At 51.2% G+C, this 18,550-nt stretch overlaps 1 protein-coding gene across 2 annotated transcripts in view; it reads left to right on the forward strand.

The window, feature by feature from the left end:
• Tnr (tenascin R) overlaps positions 1–14,486 on the forward strand; it is a 72,640-nt gene extending 58,154 nt beyond the window's left edge. For both annotated transcript variants that reach the window (XM_026388494.2, XM_026388495.2), the window contains 5 exons: positions 3,916–4,067; positions 5,408–5,504; positions 9,167–9,328; positions 13,352–13,515; positions 14,367–14,486. In XM_026388494.2, the coding sequence (XP_026244279.2) occupies positions 3,916–4,067; positions 5,408–5,504; positions 9,167–9,328; positions 13,352–13,515; positions 14,367–14,486 (695 nt within the window). The remainder of the gene's footprint in view (positions 1–3,915; positions 4,068–5,407; positions 5,505–9,166; positions 9,329–13,351; positions 13,516–14,366) is intronic.
• The last annotated feature ends 4,064 nt before the right edge of the window (positions 14,487–18,550 follow it).

Consider the following 18,550-nt stretch of genomic DNA (forward strand, 5'->3'; position numbering starts at 1 on the left):
GGCTGTTCTAGGGGAAGACACTGATGTCACAGCTTCAGTCCTGAAGAGGAGGCCAGGAGAGTGGGCAGCCGCAGGTGCTGTCCCCAGCTACTCAATCTGACCATCTTAAAGCCTGCACCAAGGTCACCAAAGGAGTAAAGACAGGGACAGAGAGCCTCCTCTTCCACTCCCGCTGCCAGGGGCCACCTGATTGCACTGTGCCTCACGTAGATGGTGGCTTCCACTCAGCATTCAGCCCACTCTGCTGCCCAACGCAAACCAATTTCTGAGCAATTCTTCCGGCAAGTGCCCTGGTCCTGTTGATCTCACAATTACATCTAGAAACACTTAACCATGAGGCATGTCAGTGGACTGGCCGCTTGGTGCTGCTTCCTCTCAACTTGGGCATCGCCACAGCCTGTGCTAAAAATAAAAAAATAAGTTTCTCTGTCAGGCCAGGCTCAAGTTATTGCGCCAAAGGGAAGAAGTCTCCCAGATCCACTCTTGGTACTAAAATTTCTACCTTTAGAAAAATTACCGGGATAATGTATGTGGGGGTTAAAGGTGAATTTCTAAGGTTGTTCAATGGAGTGACATACAGAGAAGTAGGAACGATGGAAATCAACCCTGACAGACTCCTAAAATGGATGAAGGCCCAGCAACATGCTCATGGAACCAGGGAATTATTATGTTCTCAATTATTAGCTGACTAAAGGTCCAGCGACCCTGAGCAGAAAGAAGGGGTAGGATCCAGGACATGAGGATCAAACACAAGGCTAACCAGAGCCTCTGGTCCCCTGTCCTTCCCACCATATCCAGTCTAGATCTTGGGGCCAGCAGCCCACTCGGGGCACATACCACCTGGGGACGAGAATGGGAAGGAAAGGGTGAGAGGCAAAGAGGATTCCTTCCCTTATCTACCAGATCTAGGCAGGGAGACAGGCCCCAGGCACCCTGTGTGTTTACCAACTCCACCTCTTGGCCTCTCCGAGGAGAAGAAGAAAACGGACCACCTAAATAGTGGATTTCAAACCCAGCTTGTCTTCAGGCTCATCAAGGAGCTTTGGAAAGACACTGATTCGGGACCTAGCCCTTGACATGCTGGTTTAGTAGATCTGTAATGGAACACAAAATCTGAATTTTAATGAAGTCCTCAATTTGAGAAACCACTGATGAAGTTTCTCTTATCTGGTGAAAAGGAATAACAATTTGATCAAGGACTGGTGAGTACAAAGCAAGACATGGGCAGTGTGGAAGGCTGGATGGGGCTGGAGAGATGGTTTTGTGGACAGCTGTGTCTCCCCAAGTTCCCAGGATGTGGAAACCCCAGGTTGCTGCTCCTGACAGTTTGTAAAAGCAAAACATTTTTTCATTGTCTTTCTACTATTGCCACAGACTAAATCACAGTAAATTGAACCTATAAACAAACAAATGGCCTTGCAATTTGTCCAGGGTAAGGCAAGTGCACCCAGCAGCTAAGCATCAGTCTCACGTGTATTTGGTGAGTGCCTCTGCCAACCACTTCACACAGGGGTCTCAGAAGAAAGAAAGCACAGTCTGTCCTTCCTCTCCAGAGGCACAATCTGGAGCCCTTTTCCCATCTAAAATTTGTCATTCCTTGGACACTTTTATCTGGGGACCAGCTCCCTCAGGGCATATACCTACGGGCAAAGAGATTTTATTCTTCTTTCAAACTTGAAAAAACCTAATCCAAAGAGGCATGGTGGCACACACCTGTAAACCCAGTGACTCAGGAGGCTGACGCAAGAGGATCACAAGTTCAAAGCCAGCCTCAGCAACCTAACAAGTTCCTAAACAACTTACTGAGACCTTGTCTCAAAATGAAAAATAAAAAGGGCTGGAAATGTGGCTCAGTGGTCAAGCACCTCCAGGTTAAGTTTGAAGAAGAAGGAGAAGGAGGAGGAGGAGGAGGAGGAGGAGGAGGAGCTGATTTAATGATGAAACCGTCCTTCATGGGAAAGGACTATTATTGCATAAGGCAGGTGTAAGGTGAAGGCCAAGAATATTGTGTGTTGATCTTCTAAAATGAGAAATTCCGTCAGTGAGCTATAAGGGGCGAGAGGAAGGCAGACATGCCAGTTGCTGCAAAGACCAGGTCAAGAACAGCCTGAAAGCCTAAAAGCAATAGCAGTGCTCCCAAGGCAGAGGGAGAGGGGACAGCAGCCACTTGCAACTGTCCCCTGCAGTGGAACTGTAGCCTTGAGAAATGGGTGGGATCAAGAACTTCAGAGACCTGACACACTGGAGATGAACACTAACAGGTTTCCTGCAGCTATTAAGGAAATCAGTTTTAAGGAGTAAAGATTTAATTTAAGCATAGAATCTTTTGAGGCAGCTTTAAACTTTGAGGTTTTATATGATGGTGGAGATGTTGAGCTCCTGCCAATTACAGCATCGGCTCTACTTCCCGTTTTAGTAGCATCCAAAGAGTGCTCGACTTGGGGTCTGAAAACTTGCATTCGAGTGGCCTGAGTAAGCCATGCGATCCTTCGGAGCACACTTTCCTTGTCTGTAAAGTGAGCCTCTCCACTCTACCCCTCTGCCTTCCTCCCCAGTTTCTCACAAGAATGAAATGGAAATTGGAAAAGCACATGCTAAACTTACAGAAACAGAGTGCTGTTCCCTGGTGTGGCCACACCTGAAGTTGGTATTGGGGATGCCCTGAACAGTGCTGTGACAGTGTCCACGCTGTTGGACAGTAACCTGCAGCCAGTCCTTGTGCTGGGCATGAGTGCATCTTCAGAGGGGCCTTGATGCAGGCCACCAACCTCCAGCAGTCTTCCTAATGATCTTCCTGATAATCTCAGATGGGGCTTTAGATGACAGAGGTTTGGATGAGGTTGCTGTGTCACCTTCCTTCTGAGACATGCTATCTATTACCTACCATCTAGCTTTCCAGGTGGTAGGATGTCACACCTGTGGTATACTAGTTCTACCACTAGGAGGCACTGTAGTAACTGACCTGTGAAGCCCTCCAGCCGCTCCAGGGCTGCTACAGTTCGAGAAAGCCCATCACTAGCCCAGAAGATCACTGTATTTACAGAGCACCCAAACCACCCTTCCTGGCAAGGCTAGCTGTGCCTTTAACTTGCTCTGTCAGCCCCTGCAATCCAGAAGTCTCCAGTGGGCTTCTTGATTTGCCAGCTAAGCACTAAAATTTGTTCCGAAGCTAAACTCTCTAAGACACATGATTTAAGCTTCTCTTTCAGCTAATTAGATATTGTTCTACAAATTGGGCTGTTCTCTCTGAAAGATGAGCTGCAATTTACTTTCCCTGCCCTCTCCTTAAACTTAAACGGAACTGTAAAACATGGCCGTTTGCTTGTTTAGTACAATCAGGAGATTATTTTGTGCAAGGAATAGATATCCATCTTCTTGCTAATGCTGAGCTTGTTTGGGCATTCCTTAATGGCTGCTATGAAAATGACGGAAGCTTTGCTGAGATCCCTTTTGCCCTTTTGAAAGGTGGACCCCACGGTGATTTATTGGCTCGTGCATCTGCGATAATCTCCCAAGCAACCCATCACAAACAACTGCATTAACATGTCTTCACTCCACAAGGCGGGAGATCTTCACTGCCCCCCATTTTACTGATGAAGAATTTGATCTCAGGGAAGCCAGGCCTTTTGCTGACATCCAAACAGCTAGGTATATGGAGAAGCCAGACAGTGAAGCCAACACTTTCATCCTCAGATCCCTTAAATCTATTGTCTGAAGAATCCAGTGTCAGGTGAAGAAGAGGAAGGCAAAATGGCACGGGGCTCGGTGCCTACACGGCTCAAATCCACTGCGGATTTCTTACAGCTCTGGATAAAATTCCAACCCTGAGGTCCTTTGAAACCTTCTGGGGCCCGGGGCTCTTGGACATAGTGGGAGAAAGGATCTTTTCTGGAAATTGCCTCTTTTATTGTGCAGGGGGCCGAGTATTCTCTCACCCTCAAGACTGTGCCCAACATCTGATGAACGGAGACGCTCTGAGCGGAGTGTACACCATCTTTCTCAACGGGGAGCTGAGCCAGAAGTTGCCGGTGTACTGCGACATGACCACAGACGGCGGTGGCTGGATCGTAAGTACACACAGCTGCTCTCCTTGCATGCAGATGTCCTTGGTGTCGCAATCTGCCTAGCTCAGCCTCTGTCGGCCCAGCGTCACTATCCATCTGGCCATCCTTTCACCCACACCTCCGTGTTCAGCAGCCCAGTGGGAGATTGAGCCAGGCAGAGATGAGGATCAGCATATCCAGGCAGGGCCAGGATGACTGCCTTCCCTCCTGTCCCTTTTGCAAGGAGAGCGCATGCAGGAGGGTGCTGGGGAGAGGGGTCATGACCAGAGCCCAGGAACCTGCCTGCAGGGGGGCTGCCTCTGTAATAACGCACAGAGGAGGATCCCCTCTGTATAAGAGGAGCCTCCCTGGCCAGGCAGTAAGGTCCCTTCTCTCGGAGGGTCACACTGGGGGGTGGGGGCAAATGAGGGGCAGAACTTGGATGGCCACCTCCAAGGGCCTTCCCTGTCCTCCTCCTTCTCCGGCTGCTGGTTCTCTCCCAGAGCTATCATCACAGCCCTCAGAGAGCACCACTTACTGTCACGACCCCCTCCCACGTCTAACAGGCCAGTACAGAGCTGAAGGAAAGGGGGGGCCTCCCTCATGGCCACCTCTCCAGACAGGCCACCGTGCAGATAGAGCAGTAGCTGCCTGGTGCAAGATGGAAATGGCCTCCCCTCCACCCCCTGTGCACCCCCCACCAGCACCGCTGACGCACAGAGCCAGATCCTCAGGGCGCAAAATGGGTGGTTTTTGAATAGAGAGAAATGGTGACTATGCTCCTAACAGCCACTCTCGGGAGGCATTTTCTTTTATGTTTCTGACATATTTGTGCCTCCTTCTTAAAGCATAATTGGAAATTGAAGCCGAGGCTGATGTATCGGAGGTTAAATGAAATTAGCACTTAAACAGCTCAGGATGTGAATGATATGCGGTTGCTTTGGCTGCAATAAGACGATGACAGTTACCAGATGATTTGAAGCTGCTTCTGTTCCTGTGGAGAGAAATGCTTTCTACCACACTCTGTGATACAAAAGATTAATTTGAGAGTCAGACCTATTTCCCCTGACTATTTGAGAGCTTGATAAGTGTCCTGGATCCTTTCTACATCGTAAGGGGTGCAAATTGGCATCAATGTCACCCCACAGCCTAGTCACCAGGGGCCTCTGTGCTGCAAGGAAGTGTTGTGAGCATTTCTTCCAAATGCTGCAGTGTGGATCCTGAGCTCTGTTCTGAAACCTTCCTTATCTGGGCATCTTCGCCATTGTCCATACGGGACCCAGTTGCACCAATTTATTCAATTTTATTCACCGTCGCTTTTCCTGATCATCTCCCCCCTGTCGCTTCCCCCTTGCTCTTCACAGGTATTCCAGAGGCGGCAGAACGGCCAAACTGATTTCTTCCGGAAGTGGGCGGACTACCGCGTGGGTTTCGGGAGCCTGGAGGACGAGTTTTGGCTAGGTAACGCCTGCTTCCCGCTTTGCCCTGGTGTGCTGCTCTGGCTTTTGGTGCAGCTCTCTCCTTTCTGCGTCCATCTGGAATCATCCGGAACCCGTGTCTGCTGAGCAGCTGACAGCTTGTGGATTGCTTTCAGAACCCCCTGCCCTGTTTGGCTGCACTATTGATCTGTTTTATCTTATTGTGGTGTTTTCCTCTTTGCTCCGTCTCTTCCCATCCTCATTCATAGTCTCTTATGCTGATGGGTCTCGACATAAGGCAGCTACCAAGGGAAGGAACTGCTAGGCAGGGGAAGGGGCACCGGGAGCAAGGGGCGGGCTGGCCAGGGAAATGAGGCCGGTCGCTCTGCTCGGTTCCTTGGAGCATGTCACTACCTGACTGGGAAGGAGAAGGAAAAGATGAGAGTGCCATGTGAGGCGAGCGGCAGTTTCTTGGAGGTCTGACACACAGGAGGTTTAGATGGAGAGCTGGGGCAGCCCGAGAAGGTGCAGAAACACTGCAGCCAGGCAGGGGACCCAGTGTCTGTTCATGATGCCCACGTTTCCCACCTGGTTAGATTTCCATAGCGACTGAGAAAGGCCGGCAGAGGAGAAGGCAGAGAATCAAGTCCCACACTGGTGGTCTCCTCTCTTCCTCCCCTGCACCATCTCATCCAAGCCTCACCATCTACCCAGATGTCCAGGTAGCAGCCCCTGAACTCCCGGGCCTCCCCATTGCCCACAGAGCCTCCGAATGACCTTCCTCACTCCCCACGTTGAGCAAGGTCAAGCCCTCTGTGAACCCTTTTCAGTGACTCCCCCTCACACCCAGAGGAGGGGTAGACAGCTCCGCCACAGAACAAGGCCTCCCCAACCACCCCCGCCTATCTCACTGTCCCTTCTGGCCAACTCCAAACTCCAGATTGCTCTCAGAACCACTGAGATGCCTCTGTAAGAACACTCTCGGCCACTTCTCGGGTGTCCAGCCACCTATATGCAAAGTCCAGCTAAGCACCCCTTCCTCCATAGGACCTGTCCTGACCATTTCCTCACCTGTCACCTTTGGGAGAACTGGCTCTCCTCTCTCTGTTGTGACCCAAATCACAACATCCCTCTCCCTTTCTGCCCTCTTGACTGTACTGTATAAGCTTTGCTCTGGGCTGGGCCCACCCCTGCGCCCACCCCATACCCATCTTCCAATGCCATTGCCTATAGCCATGCCTGGGGATAGTAGGTGTCCACAGTACAGATGTCAATCATCAGTGATAACCATTTAGCGAATATCTATTAGATAGCCAAATCTGTGTTTGCCAATGTAGGTGATAAAAAAAAAAGGTAAAAACCATATAAACACATTGAGAAAAAAGTCAAATGGGAAAATGTGCTTACCTTTTTGTGATATCAGAGATTGAACCCATGGTAGCCTACCACTGAGAAAAATCCACAGCCCTTTTTATTTTTTGAGACAAGACCACACCAAGTTGCTGAGGCTAGCCTCAAACTTGTGATCCTCCTGCCTCAGTCTCTAGAGTTGCTGGGATTACAGGTGTGCACCACTGCACCCGGCCAAAATACACAGACCTTGAAAGCATTTGCAAATACTTGGGAGGCTATCATGATGCGCATGAATCAATGTGTCCATAAGCAGATAGGACTTACATTTCCCAGGCCTAAGCCAAACCAGTTTCCTGGGTTTTTGTCAAATCTGTGAAATATATAAACTATCAGGAACTCAAATTTTCTATGTATCACTTTTTTATTTGGTTAAATCTATTTGTTAAAAAAAAAAAACAACTTTACAGAGTTGCCAAAAAAGGAAATCTGGTTATCATGTGTCATAAGTAAAAGGAAACCTCAAAATTAAATGCAAAGAAAAGAAAGCAATACTGTTAACTGAGAGTCCCACCCAGGGGCTTTGGGCCCACTGTGGTTGCTGGTGGTGGTATGAAAATGGAGACGGGAAAGTGTTGGGCGTTAAACCACAAAGTGCTTGAACCAAACTGGGACTGGGAATTGAGGCCAGGGTCAAGGTCAGGTTCAGGATCAGGGCTCCTCCTTCAACTCTGAAGAAGGACTGAGAGAATTTGGAAATACCTTTCCCCTAAAGGTCAAGGTTATTTCATGCCTGTTTGAGTCAGCTTTTTTGCTGCTGTGGTTAAAGATGTGACCAGAACTATTTTAAGGGAGGAAAAGTTTATTTGGGGACTGTGGGTCAGTGACTCAGCAAACACCAGTCAAAGAGCCTCCCACTTGCAATCGATGTAAAGCTTTAAATCCCAAATAGGATAAAGAAGCCAAAAGATGTGGGTGACCTGCAGTCCATCATTTCACCTCTCTGGACTTAAGCTTTCCCTTCCACAAAACAAAGAGGTCGGCTGGAGTAAGCTCTAATTCCCTCCACCGAGGCAATTCTTTGATTCTAAATCATGGCACACTCAGATAGCTATCAGATGTCCCAGCAAAGCAAGAAGAGCCCAGTTTAGTTCACAGATAGAAATCAGAACTCGGAGGTCACCAGCAAGGCAGGGCAAGGCATCAAATGTTTGGGCAGAGAGGTCAAAATCAGACCATCCCGGGGCAAGTGGGCAAGAAAGTATCTATGAGAAGATATCACCATGGGGGACCTGGACTCCACCCAAGCTCTGGGCTTGCAGGGCTTTACATCTTCCAAGAATACATGAGCCCAAGGTCTGGAGTACTTAGAGGCCAAGGAGATAGCATGTGAGGGGGGAGAAACTGGCCAGGAGACCAGCAAAGAGGCAGCCATGCAAGATATAGCAGGTAGAGAGAAGGGAACAGAGACAGAGAGCAAGACAGATGCTCCTGAACTTATGACGGGGGTTAAATCCAGATAAATTCATCAGGAGTTGAAACTATTGTCCAGTGGGAAATGCATCTGCTATACCCCACACCCCAGCTTAACAACACAGTACAGAGCAGAGCACAAATCATTTCCCATTGGGATCAGCTGGTGGCAGCTGAGCACTGTGGCCCAGTGTCGAAAGAGAGAGAATACTCACAGCAGAGCATTAGCCCAGCCAGAGACCCAAACCCAACGTACCGTTTCCACTGGATGCCTACAACGTTCACCCCACTGTAAAGTCAGGAGGTGGTAAGATGAGTCATTGTTAAGTCGGGTACTACCTGTACTCCCTGACCTGGGTCTGGTGGTCCCCGGAGGCCTGGAGGCAGACAGAGAAGGGCCAGTGTGATGAAAGATGGATAGAGCCCCTTCTGCAGACTACAGGACGTTGGGACCCCTGGGATGCTCCAGAATTCCTCTGATGAGCGATGCTACCTCCTGCTTCCTGCCGTCCATGCCACAGGCTTCTCTCCCTGCGATGCCGCCTGTCCTTTTCTTTCCATACCATGACTTGGCGTAGAAGAGGGCAAGGGACAGGCCAGGAGTCCTGAGGCTTCGGGTGAGTCAGTTATAGGGTCAGCACGGGGGGTCAGCACCCTGTGCTGCCTGGTGGCCCTCGTCAGCAGCATTGGGCTGGCCTCTTTACAGGAAAAGTAATCCAGCAGGGACTATTGGATAACAGCTCAAGAAGCGCTGAGGGCAGAAGCAACCTGGATGCCCTTGTCTTCCCTGTACCATCTGTGTCAAGGTCAAAGTCACAATTCCCTTCCACTTCCAAAGCTGCCTGAGGCCCGGCTCAGTGCACTCTCTGCTCTTCTGCACAGGGCTGGACAACATACACAGGATCACGTCCCAGGGCCGCTACGAGCTGCGTGTGGATATGCGAGACGGACAGGAGGCGGCCTTTGCGTACTATGACAAGTTCTCCGTGGAGGACGGCAGGAGCCTGTACAAACTCCGCATCGGAAGCTACAATGGCACTGCAGGTACCTGTGGCCCCAGGGGCGCTGGGCATGCAGCAGGAAGGCCCCAATGACCTAGACCTGAGCCGCATGGGGGAGGAGCACCACCCACAGAGCTCTCTGTAGCCAGGGAGGACGGCTGGACCGCGAGAGTCGCTGGCTCTGGTCCCAGCCCTGGCCCCTCTGGTGACCTGCAACCAATTTATCAGGACTTTGGTTTCCTCACCTGGAAAATCATAAGATGTCCATCCTACTTCATAGTGTAGACAGAAAAAAAAATCAGTAAATGTCATGAAAGTGCCTTTAAAAAGTTTTTAGTTGAGAAGTGCAGTGTGAGAGGGAAGGCTTGCTCTCCTTAGCTAGGTAGCCTGTGTGGACTCTTACCCAGAGACAGCGGAAGCAGCTCTCACCTGGGTAGGATGTCCCCTGCAGTGACCTAGGACAATCTTTGAGGAATGAAATTAATACAGATCCCCTCAATCCCTGAGATGCCCTCTCATCCCGTGAAGGAGCGAAGGACGGTCCCTAAGTGTTCCTCGTTGGCCATGAACATTGGTTTCCTTCCTCCAAGAGAGCCACATGCACCATCGGGTTTTCCGGGTAGATTTTTATGGCATTTCTACCAAGCAGACAGACCCACTCCGGGAGCTCTGTGGCATTAATAGTTCGATCAAGACACAGCATCAGTCTGCTCCTCAGGCTCTGCCAGTCTGTTCCTTATTTCCTGTTATAACATATTTCATAAAGACTGTCGTGCCAGATATTCTACTGTCTGGGACAGGGAGTTACTGGCTCTCATTAACTCCAATTTCAGGGCTAAGCGTTGGTGTTTAATTTTAGCAACATTTTTTATGCCTCTTAGAATTAAGAAGAGCATCAAGGCGTTGCCCTTCCAATTACTGCATTGGCTCAATTACTTCTGTCTTCAGCCAGGTATTATAACTCCAAAGAGAAGACGCACTTTCTTTTGTTCCTGCTCATATCTGAGATCATTCGCAATGGCTGTCAGACAAGCCCAGCCAAAGGTCTAATTTGCCACACTTTGAGCATAAAATAGCCATTGAAATGGACGTATCAAACAAAATGTCAGGCGAAATCATTTCAAAAGTAACCAGATGCTGTTCACGCCCTAGGATTAGAGCTGCGCCTGTAGGAAAGCCATTCTAGTTCCCCTGGAGGAAGAAGGGCAAGCCCTTCCACTCTGTGCCTGTGCCCCCTTCCTCGCTCCTCTTCTGCAAACCTGGGCTTCACCTGTCTAGCTGGGGCACAGCCCCTGCTGCCTCTGGCCAGCCTTGACTCCCTGCTGGGCCCCCCCCACCCCACCCCCCAGGACAGAACGGGTGGATTCCCTCCGACTCTCCTGTGTCAGAGGCAAATCCTGCCACAGCTCTGCTCGTTGTTGTAAATTGAATGTGATTCATTCTTTGCCTTGCAAAGAGGAAATCCTGGCTCGCTGCAACTGCTCCATCTAGGCAGCTCCGCAGGCAGGTTCCTCCTGGACCAAGCAGCTTTCCGGGAGGAGAGGCCCCGCCCCTTCTTTCTGGCATGTCTGACATTGCTGGATCCCCTTGATGTTGCTGGATTTTACTGGTCCTACTGGCAACAAGCTGTGCTGAGGCTCCAAGTTCAGCCCTTTTCTCAAGGTACTAACTTACCAGTCTCTAGGTGGGGCTCTACTTGGGTAAGAACGGAGGAGTCCAGATTCCACGTGAATCCATAAGAGGGTGTGGCACAACTCCTAAACGTTGACTGTGCCAGTTGCAGAGACTCAAAGGAAGCATAGGACGTGGCCTCCACAAGAACTAAACAGCCAACTAAAAAAGAAACAACTAGGAAGTTACTCACCACACCGTGAAGGGCGCCCCCTTCCTATTTAAGGGGGGCTCAGAGAGGCAGTTGAGGAAGGCTTCTGACGGCTGCTGCATTTGAAGGAGTTGTCCATGGTCAGGAAACGCCCCTGGATGAGAAGCCAACGTGGAGGGGAGGCTGCGGTGGGCCACGGGGCAGAGCCAAGTTCATAGGGAATAGAAAGAAGCTGGTGAAGGAGGGGAGCTGAGCCTCCGCCGCCCCTACACTGAAGGAGCAGATGGAGTCTTAGCCTGTGGCCAGCGGGGAGCCCCTCCCTGTGAGTCCTGAAGGCGTGACAGCAGTGTGGCTCTAGGAAGGTCACTGGATGAGCCCGACACAGGATAAGGGAAATGTGAGCAAAAAACAGAGAGAGTCACTAGTGGCTGCTGCACAAAACCTAATTCATAGGAGGCGATGGGAGGCCTGCTAATGTTGGGGCTGAGAGAAGGTGTCCGTCTAACAGTGGGTCAGGAGAGGGGCGCCAAGACACGCGAGATGATGTGTGAGGCAGAAACGGGGAGAGGAGGCAGACTTGTGGAGAACGTAAAGACCAACGTCAGGAGCACGTCTAAGAGAGTGACAGGCAGCATCAGAGCAGACACTGGAGAGGACGGCCAGGGGAGTAACGGGTGACTTCTAGGCTGCAGAGGGATCATCAGGCTAAGATGGTGACAAGGGTGGAGGCACACAGCCAAGACAGCACTAAAGAAAGGGTCACAGGACAGGAGGATTGGCCCAAGCATGTTTAAGACAAAGGATATGAGTGTGACTTAGGAAAAGAGGACATGAGAAATGCTAAAAAAAGAAAAAACAGAAGGAAAAAGGGAAGAAGACTTTTCTGCCTTTTCCAGAATTGGGAAGAGATGACAAAGAATAAAGTTACAGGTGGTGGGATTAGCTCCAGATGAGGCTAGAAGTATAGCCCAGTAGTGAAGTACTTGCCCAGCATGCACAAAGTCCTGGCTTCAATCCCCAGCATTGCAAAAAAACAAACAAACAAATGAAATAAATAAACAAATAAAAACCCTTGGAGATGCTGAAGTGGACAGAATAGAGAAAATGACATGTGGCTTTAGGGACTCCCCCAGCCCCTGAGGTCAGCTTCCCTGTAAAACGAAGATCCACTGGCCAGGAGCCCGGCTGTAGTGGGATGCTCTGGGAGCAGTGAGCAGCCCCTGTGGGCACAACTCAGAAGCCACAGGATCAGAACCCAGCCTCACAGCAGAAATCAGCTCTGGATGAAGCTAAGGTCATTTTCACTCCATCAACAGCATGAGTCCCCCTCTCAACAGCCCAGCCACAATTCCTCCTCCAAATCCTCCCAATCATTACACACCAATGACAATCTGATCCCCTCCCTCAAACCTTCCATTCACATAAGCCCCCTGCACCATGTCCCCAACAAGAGCTCACCCAGCCCCCATGCACCTGAGAATAGAAATCTCACCACAGCTCTAAGATCTTGTGAACAGCTCAGATATTTAGAGAATTTCTCCCCTATGGTCAGCCAAACATGCCTCTTTAGTCCATAGACTTCCTCACAAAACTATTGAATGTTTCTTTTTCTCAATAATCCGTCAGATATTTGACAAAGGTGATCGTGGACCCGTCTCCCTCTTGAGCCTGCCATTCCCAAGACACAGCCCCTGGCCCCACCCACCTGTCCTTTGACACAGTCCTGGTTTTTCCATCCCCCTGTTTCCTGTAGATGCAACTCTGGTTTGCTAACGTCCAAGTTCTTGCAGCACCAAGTTCTGAACATGGGTTTGGGGTGTGGTCTGATCAGGGCTGGTGTCTGGCAAAAGCCAGGCTGAACCTACACAAGGAACACCCAGAAAGGTCCAATCAGCATGGCTCATCACTGTATCCTGTGGAGACAGGACGAACCACGATTGCTCGGAGTCCCAGTGCAGTGTCCCTGTGCCTGGAGGAAGCAGACGGGGTGTGGAGAGGGGTCGTGTGGATGGAGTTCTCAGCAAAAGGCCAGGGGGCGAGGAAATGGGCTGGAGAGGGCAGCACAGGAGTCGCCACCCTGGGGTCAAGTGACAGGGTGAGCTTAGCCAAGCCAGGGGAGGGGCAGAGCGGAAGGTACATGGGGGTTCCACAGGTGGGGGCCAGCTCTCCTGGGAGCGGTTCAGATGTCCCTATCCACTGTCGAGAGAGACAAATGGGACAGCCTCGTGGTGTTCTTCCTTGCAGGGGACTCCCTCAGCTATCACCAGGGCCGCCCCTTCTCCACAGAGGACCGAGACAATGACGTGGCAGTCACCAACTGCGCCATGTCGTACAAGGGAGCCTGGTGGTATAAGAACTGCCACCGGACCAACCTCAACGGGAAGTACGGGGAGTCCAGGCACAGTCAGGTGGGTACTGCTCCGCTGCGGTGAGAGGTGGCCCAGAGCCTGGAACCCACGGCCCTCGGCTCTGTCTTAAATGCCCACGCGAGTCCAGCATTTCCTGATGAAAGAGAGACACGGAAGAGTCTGGAGAAAGAACGGCCGTAAAGAGAACAGTAACGCTGAGTGGGGTAGAGACAGGCAGGGCAGGAGCCGGGGGGAGGAGGGGACCCCACACCCAGGAGCAGCACCCCAGAGGCCTGAGCAGCAGGCGGCTCCCACTCCATTTCCTGGTGGAGGGAGCTTGTCAGCTCCGGGGATGACTTCACGGGGCTCAACCGCATCCTAAGAGGAGACCCAGGAAGGGAGAGATCAGAAATACCCGAGTAAGCTGGCATTTCCGCCAAAGACTGCGTACGCCCTGGCGGAGCTGGGTGGGGGGGACAGCTGAGCCAGGAGGACTTCCCAGGTGGATACTGAGAGGCCACACGGAAGGAAACCCCTTGGTTCCTGGCAAACCCAGAGGGTGAGCCATCCCAGGTGGGAAGCCCCAGCCTCCCTTCAGGAGCGAGCAGTCTGCTGCTCTCTTCAAAATGCCTGCACGCTCTCAGGATTTTAAAATTCACCGCCATCGACTCATGCAGGCAGCTCCTGAAAGCCAAAATGTCAAGCCGGCGATAAGGAATCACCCGCAACCTGTTCCCAGGGAAGGCCAGGCCACCGGCAGGTAGAAAGGGAAAGTGGACAGAGGGTCCGCTCTGGCTTTACTGGCAACTCGGCCACGAAGCTACAGCGAGATCCACAGCGTGGGCCCCCTGTACACCCTTCTCTGCATCAAGGGAAGGGAGACCTGACATGCTTCTCTTTCGCACGCCCAGGGCATCAACTGGTACCACTGGAAAGGCCACGAGTTCTCCATCCCCTTCGTGGAAATGAAGATGCGGCCCTACAACCACCGTCTCACCGCGGGGAGGAAGCGGCGGGCCCTGCGGTTCTAAACGGGCTGCGGCTGATCTTCCTGTCATTTGTTTGTATTTTGTAATATGCCACAAGGGGGAGGGTCATAATGATGTGCTTTGCGACATACTCAGAGTACTTGGAGGAGGCAGGGTGAGCAGGAATCGGCGACTGCCACCGCTCCCCGTTTCTGCTGCCTTGGAGCCTGACCCCAGCTCCGTCCGCACTGGCCCTCCTCACCAGTCATCCCCGACCTTCCCCTCCTCTCCCGACAAGGAGGAAACGTGGGAAGTTTGCTTGAAAGGCACTCTGAAAGTCCCTCGTGGAGTGCAGGTGGCTGCAGGGATGCGGGCCTTCTTGTTCGACCCTGCTCCTGAGATGCCTCTACCTTCCAGGTAGCCTTGGTCTGGCCATGGCCTTCCACCGGCCCAGAGAAGCAGCCTCAGCCAGGGAGCTTGGCCAACAATCCCCTTCAGAGGGCAGAAACCCGCCACACCCTGACCCGAGGGCCGGAGTCCTTCAGAATGGGCCACTCTGCCACTCTTACTTTTTAAGCGCTGCGGCCTCTTCCCAGCTGCTTAGCCCTTTCCCTACCTGCAGTCCCCTGAGACCCCAAGGTCCCACTCACCCCACTGCTAATCTGGAATCAGTTCCCAAGGCGTTGCCCACTCCTGGCCCTGGGTGGTGTGGTGGCTGTGTCCCCAGGAGTCTCAAGCCACTGTCCCCACCTCAGGGCAGCCAGTCTACAGATGCTTGGTGGCAGGAAGGAGGGATGGCTTTGTTTCCCACAGTCTGGGTCTGGCATCTGGAGACGACAGGTTCAACGGGAAACATGGCCTATGCCCAGCTCATTTTCTCCATTTCCAGTCTGAGTTATCACGGACATGTTTAAAAACTTGCCAACAGAAGGCCTGACTTCTGTCTTCTGCCAAGCTCTCCTTGGTACAGGTGACTTAATAAGAGTCAGGAAAAGACGTTGTAAGACCCGTCAGCCGTTCATCCCCTGACGGGAGTCCCGGGAGGAGGCAGGATGTTTGTTTAGGAGGTTTTATTTTACTTAACTTTATGTTCTTCCTGTGGGAAACAGAAATGACCCCTGAATGAGTTGAGATCATGGGAAGTCTTTCTCCATCTTCCTTGTTGTAAATGAACGGTCCAGAGGAGATAGCATTTAGAAATCTCAAGGTGGGAAGGGCGGAATGGGCCTGTTTCTGGGATGAGAGGGGCTGCCTCCACCAGTTTTAATCCGAGAGAACTGGAGGCGCTGGAAGCTGTGGCCTCTCAACTTCCCCTCGACATCAAATGCCAGCTGCCACCTTCCCTCTCAAGTCTGTGTCCCATCCAGGGCTGCCTTCTACCTTTGCTCTCCCATTCCTTAGGTCCCCCTTCTGTCCTGGGCAGGGCCACTTTGTCAAACACGGGCATTGTGTACCTTTGCCAGCCAGTTACTGGACGAGCCTGAGCTCTAGCAACTTTCTGATAGAGATATCCACACTCTGACCATGCTTGGATGATCCTGAAGGGACAGTCCCTTCTGGTGTCAGGAGGATGAAGTCAGCCTGACATTTACTGTCGCCTCTCCCTTTTGTGGGCTCCAACAAGGCTTTGTCCCCTACTGGGCTATGGACAGGGTTGACATACCTGGGGCCAAAAAATGTAGGTGGTGTTTTTTCATTTCTCAATTCACCATGGGCTTCACAAAACGAAGAGAAGGAACAAGATAAATGTGTCAATTTAATAAGATTCAGCCTGAGCAGGACAACCACAGAGAGAGGGAGGCATACTGGATACAGAACTCAAGAGCTAAGGGACAGGTCTTCCTTTGCCGTGTCGCTAGCTGCACGACTTTGGGTAGGATGTTTCACGTCTCTGGGCCTCAGTTTCCTTGACTGTTGAATGAGAGACTAGAAAAAAATTCAACTTCTCTTTCAATTTTCACAGTCAATCGTGCAAATCCATGAGATTGGTGAGAACAGTGAGGTCATAGAAATCTGCCAGAAGCCCTGTGGGGGAGGGCAGGGCAGAAAGAAGGAAGACAGGTACAGAGGGAGGAGGGAGGAAGGGGGGTGGGTTCAGAAGTCAGAAGTCACGTGCACACACACACACACACACACACACACACACACACACACACGCTGCAGAGAAGACCGTGCCAAGGAAAAGGCTGGACTGTGTCTGAGAGCCGAGCTGGGAACTGGGTGTGCTGGTGCAGCCCACCTCATCAAGGGAGCTGGACTGGAACCAGAGTGTGCGCCGTTAGTCCAGGGGAAGCCAAGAGACGTCTGTGGAAACCAAGACCTGCCTTTCGTTGGAACCATTTTACACTGTGGAACGTTTTTATAAATAGCCCTGGCAACATTACCTAGATTCATTTTAAAGAATGTTAAAGCAAGAAAGGGACTTCAAAGATCAGCTCAGCCAACCCTCTATAAAAGGGTTTCTAAATTCCTTTTGTTCAGGAGAGTGATCTCCTCATGAGTTTTAACCATTTGTTAGGGGACTGTGTTCCGCTGCCTTCCTGAGACCTGTGGTCAGCTCGACTCAGACCTTCTTAACTCGACTCACTTCCCTTCTTTCTAAGCTTCTTACGAAGAAGCGGCGTCGGAGCTGCTTAAGATTCATGCCTCAGCATCCTGTTCCTCTAAGCACCTGTGATTCTCCCAGAGAGGGACACAGGAAGCCCCGCAGCAGCCTGCAGCTTCCACAGGATTCAGAAGGAATGGAATTAGACCCTGCCGGGAAAGCAGTCTAACCAGAGACACAACGCGACTCCTTTACCACCCCACAAAAACCAAGAGCAGCTCCTGCGGCTGCGGAGGACTCCCCGCCCAGAGCTGGAGGATAAAGATGGTTTCCACATGTTGAACTGACATTGTCCAGGGTTGCTTCTGGAAGGTGAAGAGGTTATCTTCACCTGCATCAGGGAGATAAACCTGTGGAAGGGAGGGGGCTGGCTGAGAGTGACCACAAGGTGGTGCTTGGGACACCTAGCCACCTCTCTGGGGACTGAGGACCCCAGGGTCCCCCTGGTTTCCAGAACTCGGAGCCACCAGGCACCCAGGGCTGATTTGTAGTGAAGGTTGATTTGTAAAAGCACAACCACCAAATGGGAGCCGAGGAATGGAGAACACGCTTCTACAAACAATCCCACCCTGCCCCTCACGGACTCCAGCCCTCAAGTGAAGGGACACTGCTTCCTTCCACCAGCCAGCTCTCTGCAGGCTGGAAACTGCTGTTTCCGAGACAGACACGAAGACTCGAGGTTGCCGATGAGCTCAATTCTCACCCCAACAACCTAAACACATTTTTATTCTTCAAATCTAGTTCCAGAACAGAGTTACAGATGACGGGACAGAAGGTCATTATAGGATCTTTTCAAAAGCTGTTTTTAAAGCATCCGTTGAGAAAGCATTTATGAGCTCCTCTTGGTCCTCTTCTCGAGAAAAAGAAAACTGGAACCTGTGAGAACACCGGATGCACCAAGCTGAGGGGCTTGAAAAAGACTGGCGGGTGACCTGGATATGGGGCATGGACAGTTCTTTCTTTCTTTCTTTCTTTTTTTTCTTCCTTCCACCCAGAATTTCAGGAAAGCTGGAGCCATATGATTTTCTACTTACTTTCTTGTCACCAGACTCCTGTTCAATCAAACTCCTTTGTTCCATTTCTTTCCCTTCAAAGTAGGGGAAGGGGCTCACCTTCCGTCTCTATTTGCATCTCACCATCGACTCTTAAAACTTTGAAAAAGACACTGAAAGACTCACACTAGTTCGATTTCACTAACCACAGGAGGTGGAGAGTTTGTGTTTGCTTGCCTTACAGTGATCAAGATTACAAGAGGGGTCTTGGGGACTTTGGAGGCCGGGATGGATCTGTGAAGCTGGAGCTGCATCTTCACCTAAGATCCCAGAGTGGTCCACTTCCTTCCAGGCTAGGGGACCAGCAGGAGCTAGCCTTTGGGGGAAGGCAAAATGAGAGGCTGGAGTGGCCTGTCGCCTCTCTCTGGCTGCTTTGCAGGGTCCTTTGAGAACATTTCTGAAGATCTTTGGCTGATGGCTTCCCCAAACCTTTGCTTCTCCCATAACTCAGCTTCTCATATCTGTAATAA

The sequence above is a fragment of the Urocitellus parryii genome, chromosome 9, assembly GCF_045843805.1.
Source record: "Urocitellus parryii isolate mUroPar1 chromosome 9, mUroPar1.hap1, whole genome shotgun sequence".
Lineage (NCBI taxonomy): Eukaryota > Metazoa > Chordata > Mammalia > Rodentia > Sciuridae > Urocitellus > Urocitellus parryii.